Source organism: Anthonomus grandis, chromosome 12 (assembly GCF_022605725.1).
Source record: "Anthonomus grandis grandis chromosome 12, icAntGran1.3, whole genome shotgun sequence".
NCBI classification, from domain to species: domain Eukaryota; kingdom Metazoa; phylum Arthropoda; class Insecta; order Coleoptera; family Curculionidae; genus Anthonomus; species Anthonomus grandis.
Window position 1 is genome coordinate 26,431,152 of NC_065557.1, and position 16,973 is coordinate 26,448,124.

The 16,973-nt window shown below is 29.5% G+C and overlaps 1 protein-coding gene and 1 long non-coding RNA gene across 5 annotated transcripts in view; one reads left to right on the top strand and one right to left on the bottom strand.

The window, feature by feature from the left end:
- Positions 1–1,079: 1,079 nt before the first annotated feature.
- The window catches only part of LOC126743044 (nucleoporin p54), an 86,761-nt gene continuing 70,867 nt past the window's right edge, over positions 1,080–16,973 (top strand). For 2 of the 4 annotated variants that reach the window (XM_050449969.1, XM_050449972.1), the window contains exon 1: positions 1,317–1,550. In XM_050449969.1, the coding sequence (XP_050305926.1) occupies positions 1,493–1,550 (58 nt within the window). In that variant the 5' untranslated portion in view covers positions 1,317–1,492. The other 2 variants (XM_050449970.1, XM_050449971.1) reach the window with 2 other exon arrangements.
- Positions 16,145–16,973, bottom strand: part of LOC126743047 (uncharacterized) — a 70,000-nt gene continuing 69,171 nt past the window's right edge. Inside the window, exon 3 of the long non-coding RNA XR_007662764.1 lies at positions 16,145–16,698. This is a non-coding gene — a long non-coding RNA (uncharacterized LOC126743047). The remainder of the gene's footprint in view (positions 16,699–16,973) is intronic.

The window sequence follows — 16,973 nt, forward strand, 5'->3', positions numbered from 1 at the left end:
GGGAAATTTTCAAATGAACACCCTGTATGTAATTTTAGTTCTCTGTATGTAACAAGTGTATTATGTGTAAATAAGGGTAATGAATAGAGTTCAATAACATGGAAAGGACTCCATCAGAGCTTCATCCTTCTGATATCTGTGATAAATGAATTTTCCTCCCTCCCCAGGGAAAAGCGCGATTGCCGTTTGGCATGAAATCTTCATAATAATAATACGTTTATTAGTTACCAAAACAATACATTAAAAATTGTATTTATTATATACGTGCTAAAACTATTACATTATGTGGTAAATGACATTTGTTTAGACACAACTTTAGTTCAGGACCTCAAAGCCTCAGGCATATTTCCTCTAGTTTTCTCATTTATCACTCAAATGATTTTCCCACAACAATTATGTCATCAAGGTAAACCAGACATGTCTTTCAGGACAGTCCTCTTAAAATCGTTTTTATCAGCTATTCAAAAGCGGCAGAAGCATTGCACAGTTTAAATAGCATTACAATAAATTGCCATAATCCAGCACTATAAAAAAAACCGTCTTTTCTCGATCTGAATTGAGTTGGCTGCGGCAGCTAACTTAACTTGCCAGTACTAATTTTTTAAGTCTAGCAATGGACAAGATCTTAATGAAAATCAAGTCTTTAATGGAAAAGATCTTCAATTTGTCAAGAGTGTCATTAATGCGAGGAAGAGGATAGCTGTCATTTTTACTCTGGGTATTATAAGCTGCCCGTTATCTACGCAGAATCTGATCAAGCTGTCTTTCTTGTTTTCCAGTACCACTAGTCAATACCATGGACTGCTAGATGGGTCTTTGACGCTTTCCTTAGCCCTAATCTCAATGATGTTAAGAGTCTGCTTCCGTCTTGGGCAATGGTAGTCATCGAGCTATCTGCGAATAACTCCAATTGGTTTTCACAGCCGCAAATTGTTGAAGTATTGCTGAAACTGCACATTGATATTCATGATCATCTTGGAAACAGTGATCTTGGAAACAATTTGAGGTAGAGTCAACGGAAGTTAGGTGAAAGTTTCGTAATCTGACGTCAAAAATAAGTGACATAAAATTGTAATCTATTTAAACAAATTTTGTACTGGCAAAAATAAATAAATATATGACATAAACATTGCTTCAGCCGGACATCTAAACCATGCATAGTAGCCTTTCTCATCGCCGCGTTTATTTCAGTTCAAATAACAACGCTTCCTAAGAAGCAAGTTGGTCCATTGGTGTCAAGACAATATTGTCAGCGGATGTTTCCACTGCAAGTGCCTTCATAAATAAATGTCAAAATTTTTTGTGGTTAGGTATTTTAAATTTGCTTTCTTTACTCTTTATCAATGATTGTTTTTGTTGTTTTTTTCGTTCTTGCTTTGGCTTGATTAATAAATCTTGAGAAAACTATTATTGTAGGTAGATTATCGTTATAATAACTAGTCTTTACTATAACAATTGCCTTAAAATCCCTATTGTTTGCTTAGCTGTGAATATGGCATTTAGCTTTGGAAATACCTCTGTTCCTGCTTTTGGTAGTACTGCCCAGAAACGTAAGTATTTTTATTTATTAATTTCGGTAATAACATAAGATTATTATATACATCATGGGTGTTGATAATTAACGTCATCTACAGAAAATTTTGCACCTCTAACAAAATAAGAAGAAAAGTGAGTTACCTAAACAAAACTTAACTGTTTTTCTAGTTGTTTCATTCTTTTTTATTTACATTTATGGTTAATTGTTTTATTTGTAATGTAGTTTCTTTTGATGTTGGGGATTTAAATATTAATAATACAATTTATGTTTTGACATTTAAGAAATAAAAAAAAAACTGTTTGTTATAGTCAAAGCCATACATTACTTATGAGAGATTGAGAGTGAGAGTATAAAGCAATATTGCTCCCAATAAATATAAAATTTTAGTGCTTTTTAGTAAGTAGAAACTCTGAAAAGAATGATCTTTTCATAAAGTACTTATAAATACTTACTATGATTTCAAACATAATTAATTCAGTTCAGAATCAGTTTTTAAAATGTATAATTAACAAGTTTTTCTGCACAATGAGATTAACACTTAAACAAAACTGCATACAATAATACACCTATATTCTTCTTAAAAAATGAACTGACTGACTTGTTATAGTTTATCACATGTAAATAAATAAACAAATACAAATTTGGAAATGGCCAATGAGGAGAATTGTGAAGAAGAAGACTTATGCAACAGTTGTACAACACCATCGGCTGCCAGAAAAGAATATAGCAAACTTACCCATAATTATTATTATACCCAAAATAGCAACAAAGTTCAAAAAGGAAAATAGCAGTTCAATCATCAATAAACTCTATAAACTTGAATCTAAGAATAAGAAATATTAAAGAAACTAGGAATGGAAAAATTATAGTTAAATGTGATACAGAACACAACATGAATCTGAAGAAAAACCTAAAAACTTTGAAATGGGTAGCAAGAAAAATTTCTCATTAAATAAAAATTATTGGGTACAATGAGAAACATAGAGTACAAATATTTTCATACATGTGAAAAGTAAAATTTTTAAACAGAATAAATGGATAATAAAGACACAGGACTACAAAAAAATTAAATATATTAAATCTCCTAAAAATAAACAAAGCAAAGTTGTATATGTTATTGGGAGTCTTTTTAATAAGATGCTAAATAATGAGAAAATGTAAGTCGGACTAGAACATTTACAAGTTTATGAAGATTTAACAATCCTTAAAGTGGGAGTTCATGGTACCATTTTGCAGTCTATACACATCAAAGTTATGTATAAAGTACAAAATGATCAATGAGAAATATAAAGTCCAACTTAACGTAAATCATGCAGCACTTGACTAGGAATGTCCATCTCTAAAATACAATATGAAAAGATTAAAGAACAAGGTTGATTATCAATTTATAATAAATTGTATTTAGCTCTTAGGATGATATATTGGAAAAAAGAAAATGGGACTCACAATGGAATGGTTGATCAAAAATATGTTGTTAGCTTAATTTATTTTACGATTAAACATTTTAATAAGAACATGATTACTAAAACTTCTTAGAAACATATAAATTGCATTTTATTGATATTATTGTGTTTTTTAAAACCTTTGTGTTGATTTTTCTTTTACTCTGTTGACTAACTGAAAAGCAACTGTAAGTAAAATACATTTTGATACGTTTTGAAGTAAATGGCACAACTTTTGGATTAACAGCAATATTCAAGCCTCTCTCCATTTCAAAGACAGATTTTATACATGAATTATTTACATACTTAGAATCAATTTAAATATTTTAAAAGAAAATGATAATTATCTTACTAATTATCTTTTTATGAACTGATTGGGATTTAGATCATACATTAACTGAGTCACAAGACTTCTTTCAATAACTTGCCTACATCACTTTTTTCACAATCAATCAAAAACTTAAATCATTTACTTCTAAATTTATATGTAATTAAAGCAGATATATTAGATCATAGCCCAATAATATTTCTTGCTACCCTATAACAAAAAAATAATTAATACAGTGTATCTCAGCATTAAAAAGTAATAGTTCGCCAGCTGGCATATTAAGGAATCACATTTTTGAGCCTCTCTTTTTAGACCGAAATTTGACAGGAGACCATTACTTAAACATGTTGGAAAATGCAGTAGGACCACTGATCCGTGAGATTATTAAAGACAATCCTCATGAATTTGAGTTGGAAACAGTTTTTCAATAAGATGGGCCACTGCCTCACTTTAGCAGAAATGTTGTATGTCGCAATATTGATGTGGCCACTTTCCTAAATATTTAAGAAGAGTTCTCCAATAGATTATTTTATTGTCTTGAAGTTAATAGTGCACATTTTTAATATCTTTTGTAGTGAAATAGTTACATTTCTATGTTACCTAAAGTTTAATTATTTTAAATGGAAATAGAAATGCAAAAAATGAGATATTGAAAGGCTGCCATTTTGCTAAGGGCAGAAATAAATGGAAATGGCGTCCCACCGCTATTTTGGAGTTTTGCAAAATGAGCTCACTTATTTCAGCTTATTTTATTGCTCTGCTTAAGACAACAAGTTTGGAGAACTGGATTTATTTGATTTTTAATAGTAATCTACAAGTCAATGTGCTCTTAAATTTGGGGTTTTTTGGGAGCGTGCCAAATTGTTATTTTTCTCTATATCACGGCTTGCGAAATGTGTGGCGCAAGTCTTAACAGATAAGGAGTAACATATAAGATTGTTTGTAATTTTTGTAATATCATGCATTGCTTGTTTAAAATTTACTACATCAGAGGCTCAAGTCACTCAAATGAAGACTGCAGTTATGTGTTTTGTATGTTCTCTGTGCAAACCTAGCTTGTGGATATTCAGTAAGGAAAACAGCTCCTCCATGAGTGCTGCTATTCCTCTAGAAGCCCAAATGAAGGAGGCTCTCCAATCCTTTCAGAACACAATTACCAACCAAATATCTTGTGGTTTTCCATGATGCTAATATTGCATTCCAGGAAGGATTTAAGAAATTAGTCTAGAACGCAGTTGGAGGAAATGGCGTTTCTGTTACAACGATTAACAGCAATTTTTTAAATAATAAAGCTACTACAAGCAAAAAACGACACACTAGAGGCCAGGTTGAGAACACTGGAAAATAATTTAAACTTGCTCAAGGATCTTATCCCATCAAAGTTATTCAGCCTCCCAACTAAGAAACCTCTCAAACATCTCCAGATTATACTGTTTTTATTATCATTGGGACTTCTTCTGAAGCTTCTTCACTATCTGCAACTGGATCGGAAACTACTGAGCAACAGATATTAAACTAACTTGAAAGGCAACTAAACATCTCGGATGTTAAATGTGTCACGCTGAATAAGAATGAGGATGTTGTATCCTTTAAGATAGGGTTAAAAGTACTAGGTACTCCTACTGAAGGGAATACTTGACCCGAATCTCTGGCCAGCAGGAATAGCTGTTCATCCAGCAGGGAATTTCGTCCCAGGCGCACTCAAAGCCGAGGGGGCGAATTTTCAGCTAGATCCAACACACCAAATCAAGACGCGAGGGGCTTAAAAACTAAATTGAAGGAATTTCTCTGTGTTGCTCAATTGGAAGACTATCACATTCTTGCCCTTACTGAAACTTGGCTGGATCCGGCAGTCAACGATAGTGAATTCCTTAGCTACAACTACTGCATGTATAGAACGGACCGCAACATATATAGAACGGAAGCAACAGCTCGATAGAGGTGGTGGTGTGCTCCTAGCAGTAAGCAACACCCTAAAATCCCATTGTTTGCCAATTGCTGACAAAGTGCTTTAAAAATATTCTGATTGTTGGTGACTTTAACCCTGGGCCCTCGCAAGGGTGAGCGGCGCCTGCGTGGGGGTCGTTGTTTTGGCGCCCTATCAATGTCGCCTCGAGACATATTAGGAAGGTGGAGCGCCGCAGACCTAGGCGCCCAGCAGTCAGACTTCCTAGGCAGCTAGGAAAATTTATTGGGGTGCCACTCCCTTTTTTACACTTATTTTGATATTTTGCTTTTATAAATTTTACATTTATTTTCCAGTTATAAAAAAAAAATTTTTTTGAATTTTATAATAAAACAACAGACATTTTTTAAATTTAATTTTTATGGAAATAAAAATTAATTTATTATTAAATTATTCATTAATAACAAAAAAAAGAATTTGTGATCCATCACTTACAACTAGAACTTTTATTAGGTTAAATGTTAAATATAGGTGTTTTTCTTGAATTAAAGGTAGCAAATTCTTATAACTTCATCAAAATCGATTTTGTCAACCATCTCCAGCTCTATAGCTAATATTGCTAGCCCAGTTAGTCATCACAAGAGACTATCTGGGCTAGCATAGTTGATCGAAGAACATTTTTTATTATGTTTAATTTTGAAAATGACGTCTCCCCAGAAGCCGGAGATACTGGTAAAGTTAAAAGTATTCTTAAGGAAATTGTAACATTTGGTAGAGATGAGGTTAAATTGTGTTCAAATATATATTGCAATATATCCAGACGATTTAAAGAATGAGAATTTGAAAATAACTTTAAAGCTTTAATCTCATTAAACAAAACATCTGCCTCCATCTTTACCGCATTACTAAGCTTCTGTTGTAGAGCTTGGCAGTTCTTTAGGAGATCATCGTCACATAATGTAAAAATATTACTAAAAAAACCAAAAACATTGTCATAATTAGAGATCATATGAAATCTACTATTTAGAGAACTTACTTGATCAATTATTCTCAAAAAAAAACTTTAAACGCGGTTTTTGGATGTTGAGGTGCTTCATCCCTATGTTCATAATCAAAAAACTTTGGTTGTGAACATTGGGTCTATCAACAACTAGTATAAACAACTGGTTTATATGTTCGTCTAGTAGTAATGATTACTTGATTGAGCAATTATTTCCTTAAAGAAATTATCATTTCTATAATTTTTGAAATGATAGACTAAATTCTTTAAATAATTTTTACATACTTAATCTGAAATAAAACATCATAATTACACTACAAATAAATTTAAATGTTTGAATATGATATTTATGATGTTTAAGACTCAAACTTTAATTAAAATTAAAAACAAATTTTAATTAAAATAAATAAATAAATAAATAATATCTTTATTTAGCAAAAGCTGCATTCAATAAAAACATAAATGAAAAATAAAGTAAAAGTTGGCCATAACTGTATTAGGACTCTCCGGTTTGTCCATGGATGGTCTCGGTAATCCAGAAACAGCATCCCGGTTCCAGAAATATCCTGTCAGAAGTAGACCATAAATTAAAACTAGACTTAACCTAAACATTATTTCCTTGCCCCACTTATTAAAAGCACAGTTAATTGTTGTTTGCCTTATATAATACCTTGAAATACATTTTAATAGCTTTATAGCATCTACTCTACTTAACTATTTAGTATCAGTTAGGGGTTTTAGATTTAATGCAGGTACATTTTTTTAAATAATATCCCATCTTTTTGTGGAGGAAGAGAAAAAAACGTAGAGGTCTTGTACTATATTAATAAAGTTTACTGTTTTATTTGATACTTTAGCAACATCATTTACTGCTAACTTTAAGCTATGTGCAGCGCATGGCACAAAAAAAGCTCTAGGATTAACGTCTAGTATACGTTTTTGTAAGCCAATATGCGTGGAAAGCACGGTTATCATACCCTTGCCCTCTCACGTCTTTAATACCTAAATTTAAATTTTGTAAAATTTAAACTACAAAATTAAATAGTCCTTTTCCTGTAGAATCAAATATTGGGCTAAAAACTAAAAAACTCTCTTGTATCTGAACTTTTTTACAATCTTGATTTAACACCACATAACTCAAAACAAGGCTTATTTGTTCTGTGTTACTTGTATCTGGGGTACAGTCCATAATTATTGAATAATATTTGGAAGTACATACCATATTTAAAATATTATTTTTTACTTTAGAAGATTAAAAAAAAAACATTTATTTCAAAAATTACATTTGCATTTTTTTCCTATAATCAAGGCATTTATTATTTTAACTTGAATTATTATAGGCAATGATTTAGCAGAACAAAATTTGTATAATATTTTATGTAACTTTTAATAGTTAAAAGCTATATTATTTGAAATAATGAAAATTAAAATATCCCAAAAGCCATTAAATCTTAAGAGATTATCCTCGAGTTTTACGTAGGATCTAATTATTGTAATAAAACTCATTTTGGATTTTATTACTTTATTGGAATATGTCCAATTATAAATATTATTTTTTGGATGATATAATATAATACTTACGATTTCACCCTTAATTTAATTAATCTGTTAAATAATGTCTCTTAAATAATTCCCATTTGTAAATGAAAGTTGGCACCTGGAGTTTTTTTGACATGAGAAATTTGAATTTATACAGGGCGCTATTTACGTGTCTTTTCTTACTCACAGAGTCATTGCTTTTTGTAAAACCTTGTATTATATTTTTGATGAAAAAACTGCATTCCTTAATGTAGAAAATCATATCACAGATTTATCTGTGTTTTAGTGTCACAAAAAAAATCTGTTTAACATACATTTATAAGAGATTATATAAGGGTAGAAATTATTTTTTGTAGGTACAAATACCATAACAGCCTGCGGATCATGTGACAATACAATTGAAAATGTTGGGTTTGGTTAGAGGGTTTTTCTCATTGAAATGTTTTAAAAATTACGTCTTTTAGTTTAAACTTTTTTAAAATTTTTTGGAAAACCGTTGGATAATAAATTGCTCAAGCATCGGTAGATTTTACTTTGACACAACAAGTCAATTCATATATCTTTTCATATATCTTGATCAAACGAGGTTGGTTGCATTGGTTTACGTATGTCAATAAAAAAATGCAGTCTATATCCCGTTTGGCACCTGATGCTTCTAATTAATTTAAAATATTTACCTGACAACATGATTATTTACTTATATTAGAAGATATTTTTTTGAAAGTGAAATGGTTGGTCGTAACAAACTTATTCTTAGGTATACTTATGTTTACGAAAAATTAAAATTTGAACTATAAGTTTGTTGTACTATAGGGTTTGTGCTTTGGTGCCAGTGTATTCTGTCAAAATATGCAAAATAATTTTGATTGCGCTTGATCTTTTATGGGCTCTTCACAACAATTCAAAATACGTTGTAGCGACCTTTCTCCGAGGCTTCCGTTATTCTCCATTTTTATGGGTGTGTGCCACCATTTAACCCTGGTGGCCCAGGTTGCCCCTTTAGTCGCTTTTTACTATAGGCATTGCATACCGAGGGAGTACTTTGACCCCGGTCCCCCATGGGGGTTATTGCGAATATTTTCCCAATTTTTAAAATTAATGGCAACTTTAGTTGAGTTGTCGGATTCTGTTATTTACTTTTATTAATAAATAATTTATTTAGACCAAAATTACATGATATCTTTCTTAAACTAGTTGACGTTATCTGCGTTTCCAATGAACTTTTTAACGAATCGAGAGAACTTTTTAACGAGCTTCTGCATTAGCTTATAGATATTTTCCTTAAAGTTGAGCAGTTTTATGTTTTTGATCAGGCTTTTTGGTATAATACTTGTTGACATAATAATTGGTATTATCCACACTTTTCTCATTTTTCATTGTCTTTTTAACTGATGTTCTAGATCCCTCTACTTAAGGCTCCGCTTCCCAGGACCCCGAAAATTGCTTTTTAGAGGTTTGGCATATATCGTTTTATTTGGACGCCGTTGCACTTTTCGGCTTATTTTTTTATATTTCATGATGAGATACTAAAATATGTCTAAAACTATATGAGAAGCGTAGTAATAATTAAGAAATATATGAATTTATCAATTAAATATTGGCATACTTCAAGGCACATATTTTAAAGTAGTTTTAGGCATTCAGCAAACCTTTTTATGTAAATTGGTACAAAAAATAATTCAAAAAAATTACTTTCGCAAAAAAAACGATATATCTTAAACCCTTCCAAGTACATTTTTAACCGCCGCGACGTGGCGTCCTCTACGGATTATCTAACTACTTCGTTTTTAACGTAGTGTTTTAGAGGTATTTTCAATTTCATGTTTTCAGGCCCGTATTATATTTTATTCAAATAATGCATTTTTAAACAATATAATGATGACGAGGTCAAATAATTTCAATTTAAATATGAACATTTTTTAAACAGAAATAATTATTTTTATGAATATAAAGCATTTAACTAGTGTGTATTTGATTCGATTTTTTTAAAATTTGATATAGGACTAATATAGTAATTTAGTAGTTTTATAAAGACCTCTACTTATTTGTAAGTCTATTATTTGTCATTTTAGCACTACTATAGTTATTTGCAATTTTATTTTCTCTTAATAAAGTTGTGAACTTAATAACAATGGTACCATTGAAGTCATACATGAAATTTGTTTAGCAGACAAATAGGTAAAATGTGAAGTGACGTAGCGGCCTACATATTACTTAATTACTTCATTTCTCATGTAGCCGGGCCAGTATTTTATTTTATTTACCAAAATAGTGCATTTTTAAAATCTCTGCGAAACCAAATTATACTTTCGATTTTAAAAAAAAGTATTAACTTAATATTTAGCAGAAAAAAGGGTGAAATTCATATATTCAAGTGTTCTGCCAGATATGGTATTTAGTTCAATTTAAATTCTTAATTTTTTTTTTAATTCTTTAATTAAACTTTGAACTTATTCATTTTTAGCCTTTATACTTTGCTGTTATCTATTTAAGCCTTCAATTCTCAATTTGATATATTTTTAAGAGACCATCTTAATTAACTTCCCATAGCCTAATTTAATGAGCAATATACAGGGTCATTGAAAATAAAATCAAAATTCTTTATTTAATAAAATGGTGAAAAGTCCAGTTTTTTTAATGGAATCCTCTATATTATATTTTATTTTAATAGACAATTAAAATACCTTTAATTTAATATACATTCACAATAACATTCCTAGACCTAAGTAGCCAGTTTTAGAAGTAAATACTTATTTTTCTGAATTCTGATAATTTTAATTTAAAGATTTTTATTTTGTACTGGTTATCGTTACTTCGTCGTACGTCTTGATCTGGCGATCTCGCCGGCCAATCCCATGGTCCCATACGCCTAATACATTTATTATCGAACATGTCGTGTTGCACTGTCTTCACAGTGAGGCGGGGCTCCATCAAATTGAAACCAATAAGTACGAATATCTTGCAATGGCAGATTTTCTAATAAATTAGCAGCAGCCCAAAAATAATTATATTTTTTATTGAAAATTACCTCCCTGAAAAATTTTGCCTTGTCGGTTCAAATTATTTTTCTTAGAAAGTAAGCATCTTCATCAATACGGATCAAAATGTTTTCACAGAATTCTACCCTTTTCAATGCCTGCACTTTCGTGAACTTGTATGAATGCATTTTAGGATAGGTCAATATTTTTTTAGTTAAATAATAAAACAAACCTAAATTATCCTTAATACATCTAATTGAAGCTTATGGATATGCAATAAAAGATGCCAATACTTTTATAATATTATCTTCTTCATTGGTAATTGGCTTTGTTTTATTTAATTCAGGTTTTAATTTAGAGTCATAAACAAAATTATTTTGTAACCTTAGAAACTTTCGTCGATTTATTGATGATAGATTATTTGATGAGTTAAACATGAAAAATAAATAGTCTCATCAAAACTTATTTGAGTAGTTAATATCTTCTCTTTTATATGTTTTGATTAAGATCATAAAACACTGTTATTATTTTAATTTAATATGTCACTGTCATCATAATTATGTCATTTTCATGGTTAACTAAGTAATTTACAAAATAAAAATGTTTAAACAAATTATCAAATTTCATAAAAATTAGTATTTACTTCTAAAACACTAAGCTACATAGTCTAGGAATATGATGTATTAAATTAAAGGAATTTTAACTCTCCATTAGAATATAAAATAAAATATAGGGTATTCCATTTAAAAAAATGGACTTATGTTATGTTGTTGCCTGGTATATTTTTCTATTATTTTAATTTCTTCTCTATTTTTTTAAGTCCCTCTAAAAATTTTTTACTTTCTCTTTTAAGCTGACCCGGTGACAAATAAGGGTTGTAACACCGATCGCCACCGCTTGAGTCAAATACTATATTTTCTTTTCCCCTATAAAGTCTTTAAGTATTTTGCACTATAATACAGAGTTTGATGATCGATGATACGTGATCATTTATTTCACAAGTTTTCATTAATCAAAAATCACAAGTTATTTTTTTCTTGAAACCGGCTACAAATACCTCAATAAGGGTTGTCTTCGTAGAAATGTTATCAATTAGTAATAGGTTAGGTTGTTACTTACTTGTTGGTCTGTAAGTAAAATGCGATGCCAATACAATTTTTATTGCTCATTTTCAAGTACTAGTTCCGGCTTATAGATATAAGCTGAAAAAGAGCTTATGCTAATATAATTGATCTCTCGGAAAGGTACCATCAAGTACCTTTCCCATATCATCACTATAGTAAAAAATTCCTTTGAAGTCCTTGACCTTATTGCAAGATTTTCAATGACCACAAACTTATGTTTTAGTATCATTGGATATTATTTCTTTGTTTACAAATATTCCAACAGACCTTTTTGCAATTTTAATTAGAAGATGGGACCTAATAAAAGACTGATCTACGTTATTGCAAGTATATATGGAGCTCTTAAATTTCGTTTTTCAAAATATTTATTTCAATTTTAATGGACAGTTTTACAACAAGTTTTTAGAATAGGTATGGGTAATTGATTATCACCTATTATCCCGACATCATTATGAGAGAACATGCATAGGTCAATTATCTTTTAACTTACCTTTTTTACAAACGATACATCGATCGTATTAGCACTTTCTAGCGTGCTTGCTGACGATCTGATGTTCTTCTTAACACTTTATATTTAATAGTTTTCATTGAAGACTGCAATTAACAATCGACAGAAAGTCTACAACTCAATCCCTTTCCTTGACATGTTATTTATTAGAACTAACCAAAATATAATAAAAAGATGTTGGTACCAAAAACCAATTCTCAGAAAGATTTTTACTCTAACTATAACTCTCAACATTATTTCAAACAGAAATTTAATATTTAAAAAAAATGTAAACGAATAGCACTTCAATTGCCTCATATCGGCTATGTCAAAAAAATCTTATTAAAATTAAAAACTTGCTTTAAATAATGACTATCCCCATAAATTAATTTACAAAAATTTCTTTAAAGTGTCCTATGTCAGTAATTTCTGTGAAAAGATTGCAAGAGAACTTAATACCGATAATCTTAATATTACTTTTAAGAATGAAAACACCACTAAACGGTTCTTTTCAAAATTAAAAACAGACACCAAAAGACCTACAAAGTCATAAAAAGGGTCGCTGTTTCCTACTTATATTACCGAGAACTACAACATTTTATGTACTTAGTAACAGTATTTCAAAAACGTCTCTTGCTGAGCGCTGAAGAATTTGAACATTCATTCGATTTTGAAAAAGCAGCAATAATATAAAAAGGGTCTAAAAGAGACAAATAAAAAACAGGACCTTGATAATCTAAGTAATGATTATTCCTACTTAAAAAACTAACAACATAAAAAAACTAAAAATACCCTGTACATAGCATAAGATGCTATATTATGTGTCCCCAGTTATATTTTTAACTTATCAATTTTTTGCTTTTTTTCTATAAAGAATTGGTAATAAGATTAGCTATTTAAAAAATGATTGTCTCACAGCTATTTCAAAGCAGCGCCTCAATTCATCTCCAAAGATAGATAGTAAAAAAAATTAAAAACTTTATACCACGAAAACCTTATAAATCTTTGTAGTTATTATAGTTTTAAAATTATTATTATTAACGAAGACGATCTACGATATCTTTAAGCGTATATGTCTTTTCATTTTGATACATTTTTTTATATTCTATCTGTTGTAAGCTTTTGGTGTTTGAATTTAAAAGGCTTGTTGTTTTAAATGCTAGTTTTTTATCCTCTTTTGAGTTGGGTTTACACACTGATAAACTCATTTTTCAGATTAATGAATTTTTTACAAAATTCTTAAATTAGACTGAAGAAAACTTACTTTAAATTGAACATTAATAATTTTACGGTGCGCGAAATTTTAGCCTCTGTATGCCAAAATTTATTTATGTTTTCGTGTATCTTCCTTTCGTGTAGTCCTCCGGATAATCTCATAGAGTTCGAAACGTCCACCAAAATAAAATGAATTGATCGTCTGAAGTGGTTTTTTTGTAGCGGGAGAAATCCAACTTTGTCTTTGCACTTATTTTCCATCTTGTTTGTTGCGTAAATGACTATTGCTTTTTTCACAGTATATATAAATTCTGAATCGCAATTATCCAACGCCACTTTATTGTAAATTGCAGCCAAGTTTGTTTTATTTTTTATATTATTTAACTTATTTTTAAGTGCTTCTTGTTTTCCTATTTTACATTATAAAACTTGCTTCAAGTGTGAGTAGTGGTCAAATAGAGTGGAATGAAGCACAAAGCGTTTAAGGAGAATTGTTTTTTTCGCATTTTAAAAATATGTGATATGGCTTCAATAAAATTAATTTCACTTTTAGCTTAAGTGTAACTATATTTATATAACATGATAGAATTTACTTACATAAGACATATTTTCATAGGAATCCTATCTTGAGCCTTAAAATTTAATTATTCTGTTCTGCAAATTTTACGAGGCTGCTTCGCTTATTTTTGGCGAAAAGGGAATTATTATCCTATTCATCCTCGAACGAAACCTTTCACCGTAATATTTCAAAAAAGAAGAGGCTGGCCGGCTACAGCTAGGATAACACTACAGGTTAATTATTTTAAGGCTTCTCATTTTACTTTATATTATTTTTTCTTAGAAAATGTAATGTAAAATCTGTTATCAGTCCATTTTTCTCTTCTGAGCAAATTTTTAAGTATCATCCCAAAACATATGGTCCGTTTCGAGCCTTATTTAATAGATTTCGCATATTTCTCATAAATTAAATTCCAATTTAGTACATACATTTCTTTTTTTTTAATTTTCACCGCAGGTATGTCGTACAGTTCATTTAACATATTTTTAAATAGACATATACCGCACAAAATAAATAAAAACAAAAAACACCTCGAGACTTTTAATAATTCCTTTAATAATCATTCCGTTCGGGTATTTATTCATTTGTAATTGCGAATAAATCGAGAGAAAATAACAACTTGTATAATTTTTTTTATTCAACATTAAAAATATAATGCAAGAAACTACTTATATATATTTGTTTGCATTATTAATTCGTTCATTAATTTAGTGAGATATTTTTGCATTCGACAGCTATATTTGTTGCTATTTTTATTCGAGAATTTTAATTTATATAATCCCCATCAACTAAATTCGACAGTGGAAGATAAAACAAAAAAAGATAGAACATATCACCAAACACAGATTAATCGTCTTAATGAAACATATGATATATCTAAGTGTGCTATTGCAAAACCTTCTTTAATTTCTTTATTTGAGCAGAACCTTAATAAGTGAATAATATTAAACAACAATTTTATGTGTTACAAAGTCCACAATATTCGTAAATATTTTGATCAACATTATTTTCTTACTAAAAATCAATTCGCCAGACAGACATTCAATTACCAAAAATGTTTTATCTTTATTATTTTTGATGGCGATGTTCTTTAGTTCAGATCTCACATAGATATGTATGATTCGCTCATTGGGAATAATTCTAGATTATCAAACATTGAAAGATTCCATTATTTATTATTATTTATTATGTTCTTTAAAGGGCCCTGCCTTGAAACTAATAACAACTCTACTCATGACATCAGAAAATTGTCCAATTGCTTACTTAAACGTTATATTAATATTCGCATTACTGCAACGTCTCATTGGTCCGCTATCGATAATGCTTCTTAGTTGAATTCTGAAAATCCACGAGAGCTTCTTCCACGATAGCTATTAGCCATTTCTCTGATAATCTTTCTGCTTTAAAAATGCTTGGATTTCCCAAAAATCACTGGGATTTAATTTTGGTATATTTACTTTTAAAAAAGTCAGACTTTGCAATGGTTACGCAAATTGAGTTACAATATAATTTGTGAGATTTTGGCACACATGCCTGCCTTGTAATAATATTACATGAAACTCTATCTGATGAATATTATTTGTAGATCATTTTATTTTATTAAGGTGGATTTTAACTTTTTTTAATTATAAAAGGGTTAAATTATAAGCAGAGCTATATTATAAAAGAACGTTTTTAAGTTATCTAGGTATACTAAAGCTGGTTGATAATAATCTTGAGCCGAATGAAATTATTCCTTTGCTTGTTTGCACAATTATTAATGTAATGAATTGAGCAATTTTATTTTCATAATAAGTTTATTTATGATTTGTAATCTATAACATATAAGTAAGCTATAGCAATAATAAGTTATGTCAGCATTTTTGTTTGTTTATTTGTTACTCATAAATAATTCAAATTAATATATTCTATACTTCATACACCTGATACCTTATATTACCTTTATTTATACAGGTTAGCATATAAATTGTTGTTAATTATATGTATACTTCATAGAAAACATAAAATATAAAATGTAAGACAGTGAAGGTTAATAATTCATATAAATAATTTATTTGAAATGTGTATTGACAAGCCACCTTTATTACCTAATTTCCTACGCATTCAAATACAAATATAAACGTATAATTAACCACATGAATATTTCATAATTAAACTGTAATAATATATAAGTAATAAGCATAGTAGTGTTTTTTTAACTAACACAATAAGAAATTCACCAAAAGGAAAACTATGAACCTATATTGTTTAGAATGTAATATTTGTCTATGCAATGTTCTTGCATTTCTCACTATTCTTATATATACTCGGATCCATATATTCTCCATTGGCTACTGACAAAACAGGATATGCATTTCTTTTTTCAGCTCTTAAACGATTTTTTCTGAACCACCAAATACTAATAATATAAGTATTTACATAGTACTCATCACTGTGTTCAGGCTCCTTATTTATAAAAGTCGAGGTGTTAGTCGAATTCAAGATATTTGTAACAGCGTTTGGAATTTTTTTAGTAGCTGGAGTAATTTCAGTTTGGGAATCGTGCAAAAATTCAATGGTTCGTCCGGTACTATCTTCAATAACCTAAAATACAATTTAAAAGGTTTAGCTATTCAAAACAGGGGTTTTCATTTAGAATATTGAAAAAATAGCTTAAATATCATATAATTTCTTATTAAAAATATTTCTTAAGTAAAATTTTTACAGTAATTTACTTGACCCATGACATTGTTTTTTAGATCAACACACAAATGATTAATGTGTGAAACAAAAGACAATAAATATGATATTTTAACAAATGCTTATATTGTCTAATATTTAAATGACGTGCATTTAGGTGAAGGTTTCTATTAAATCAA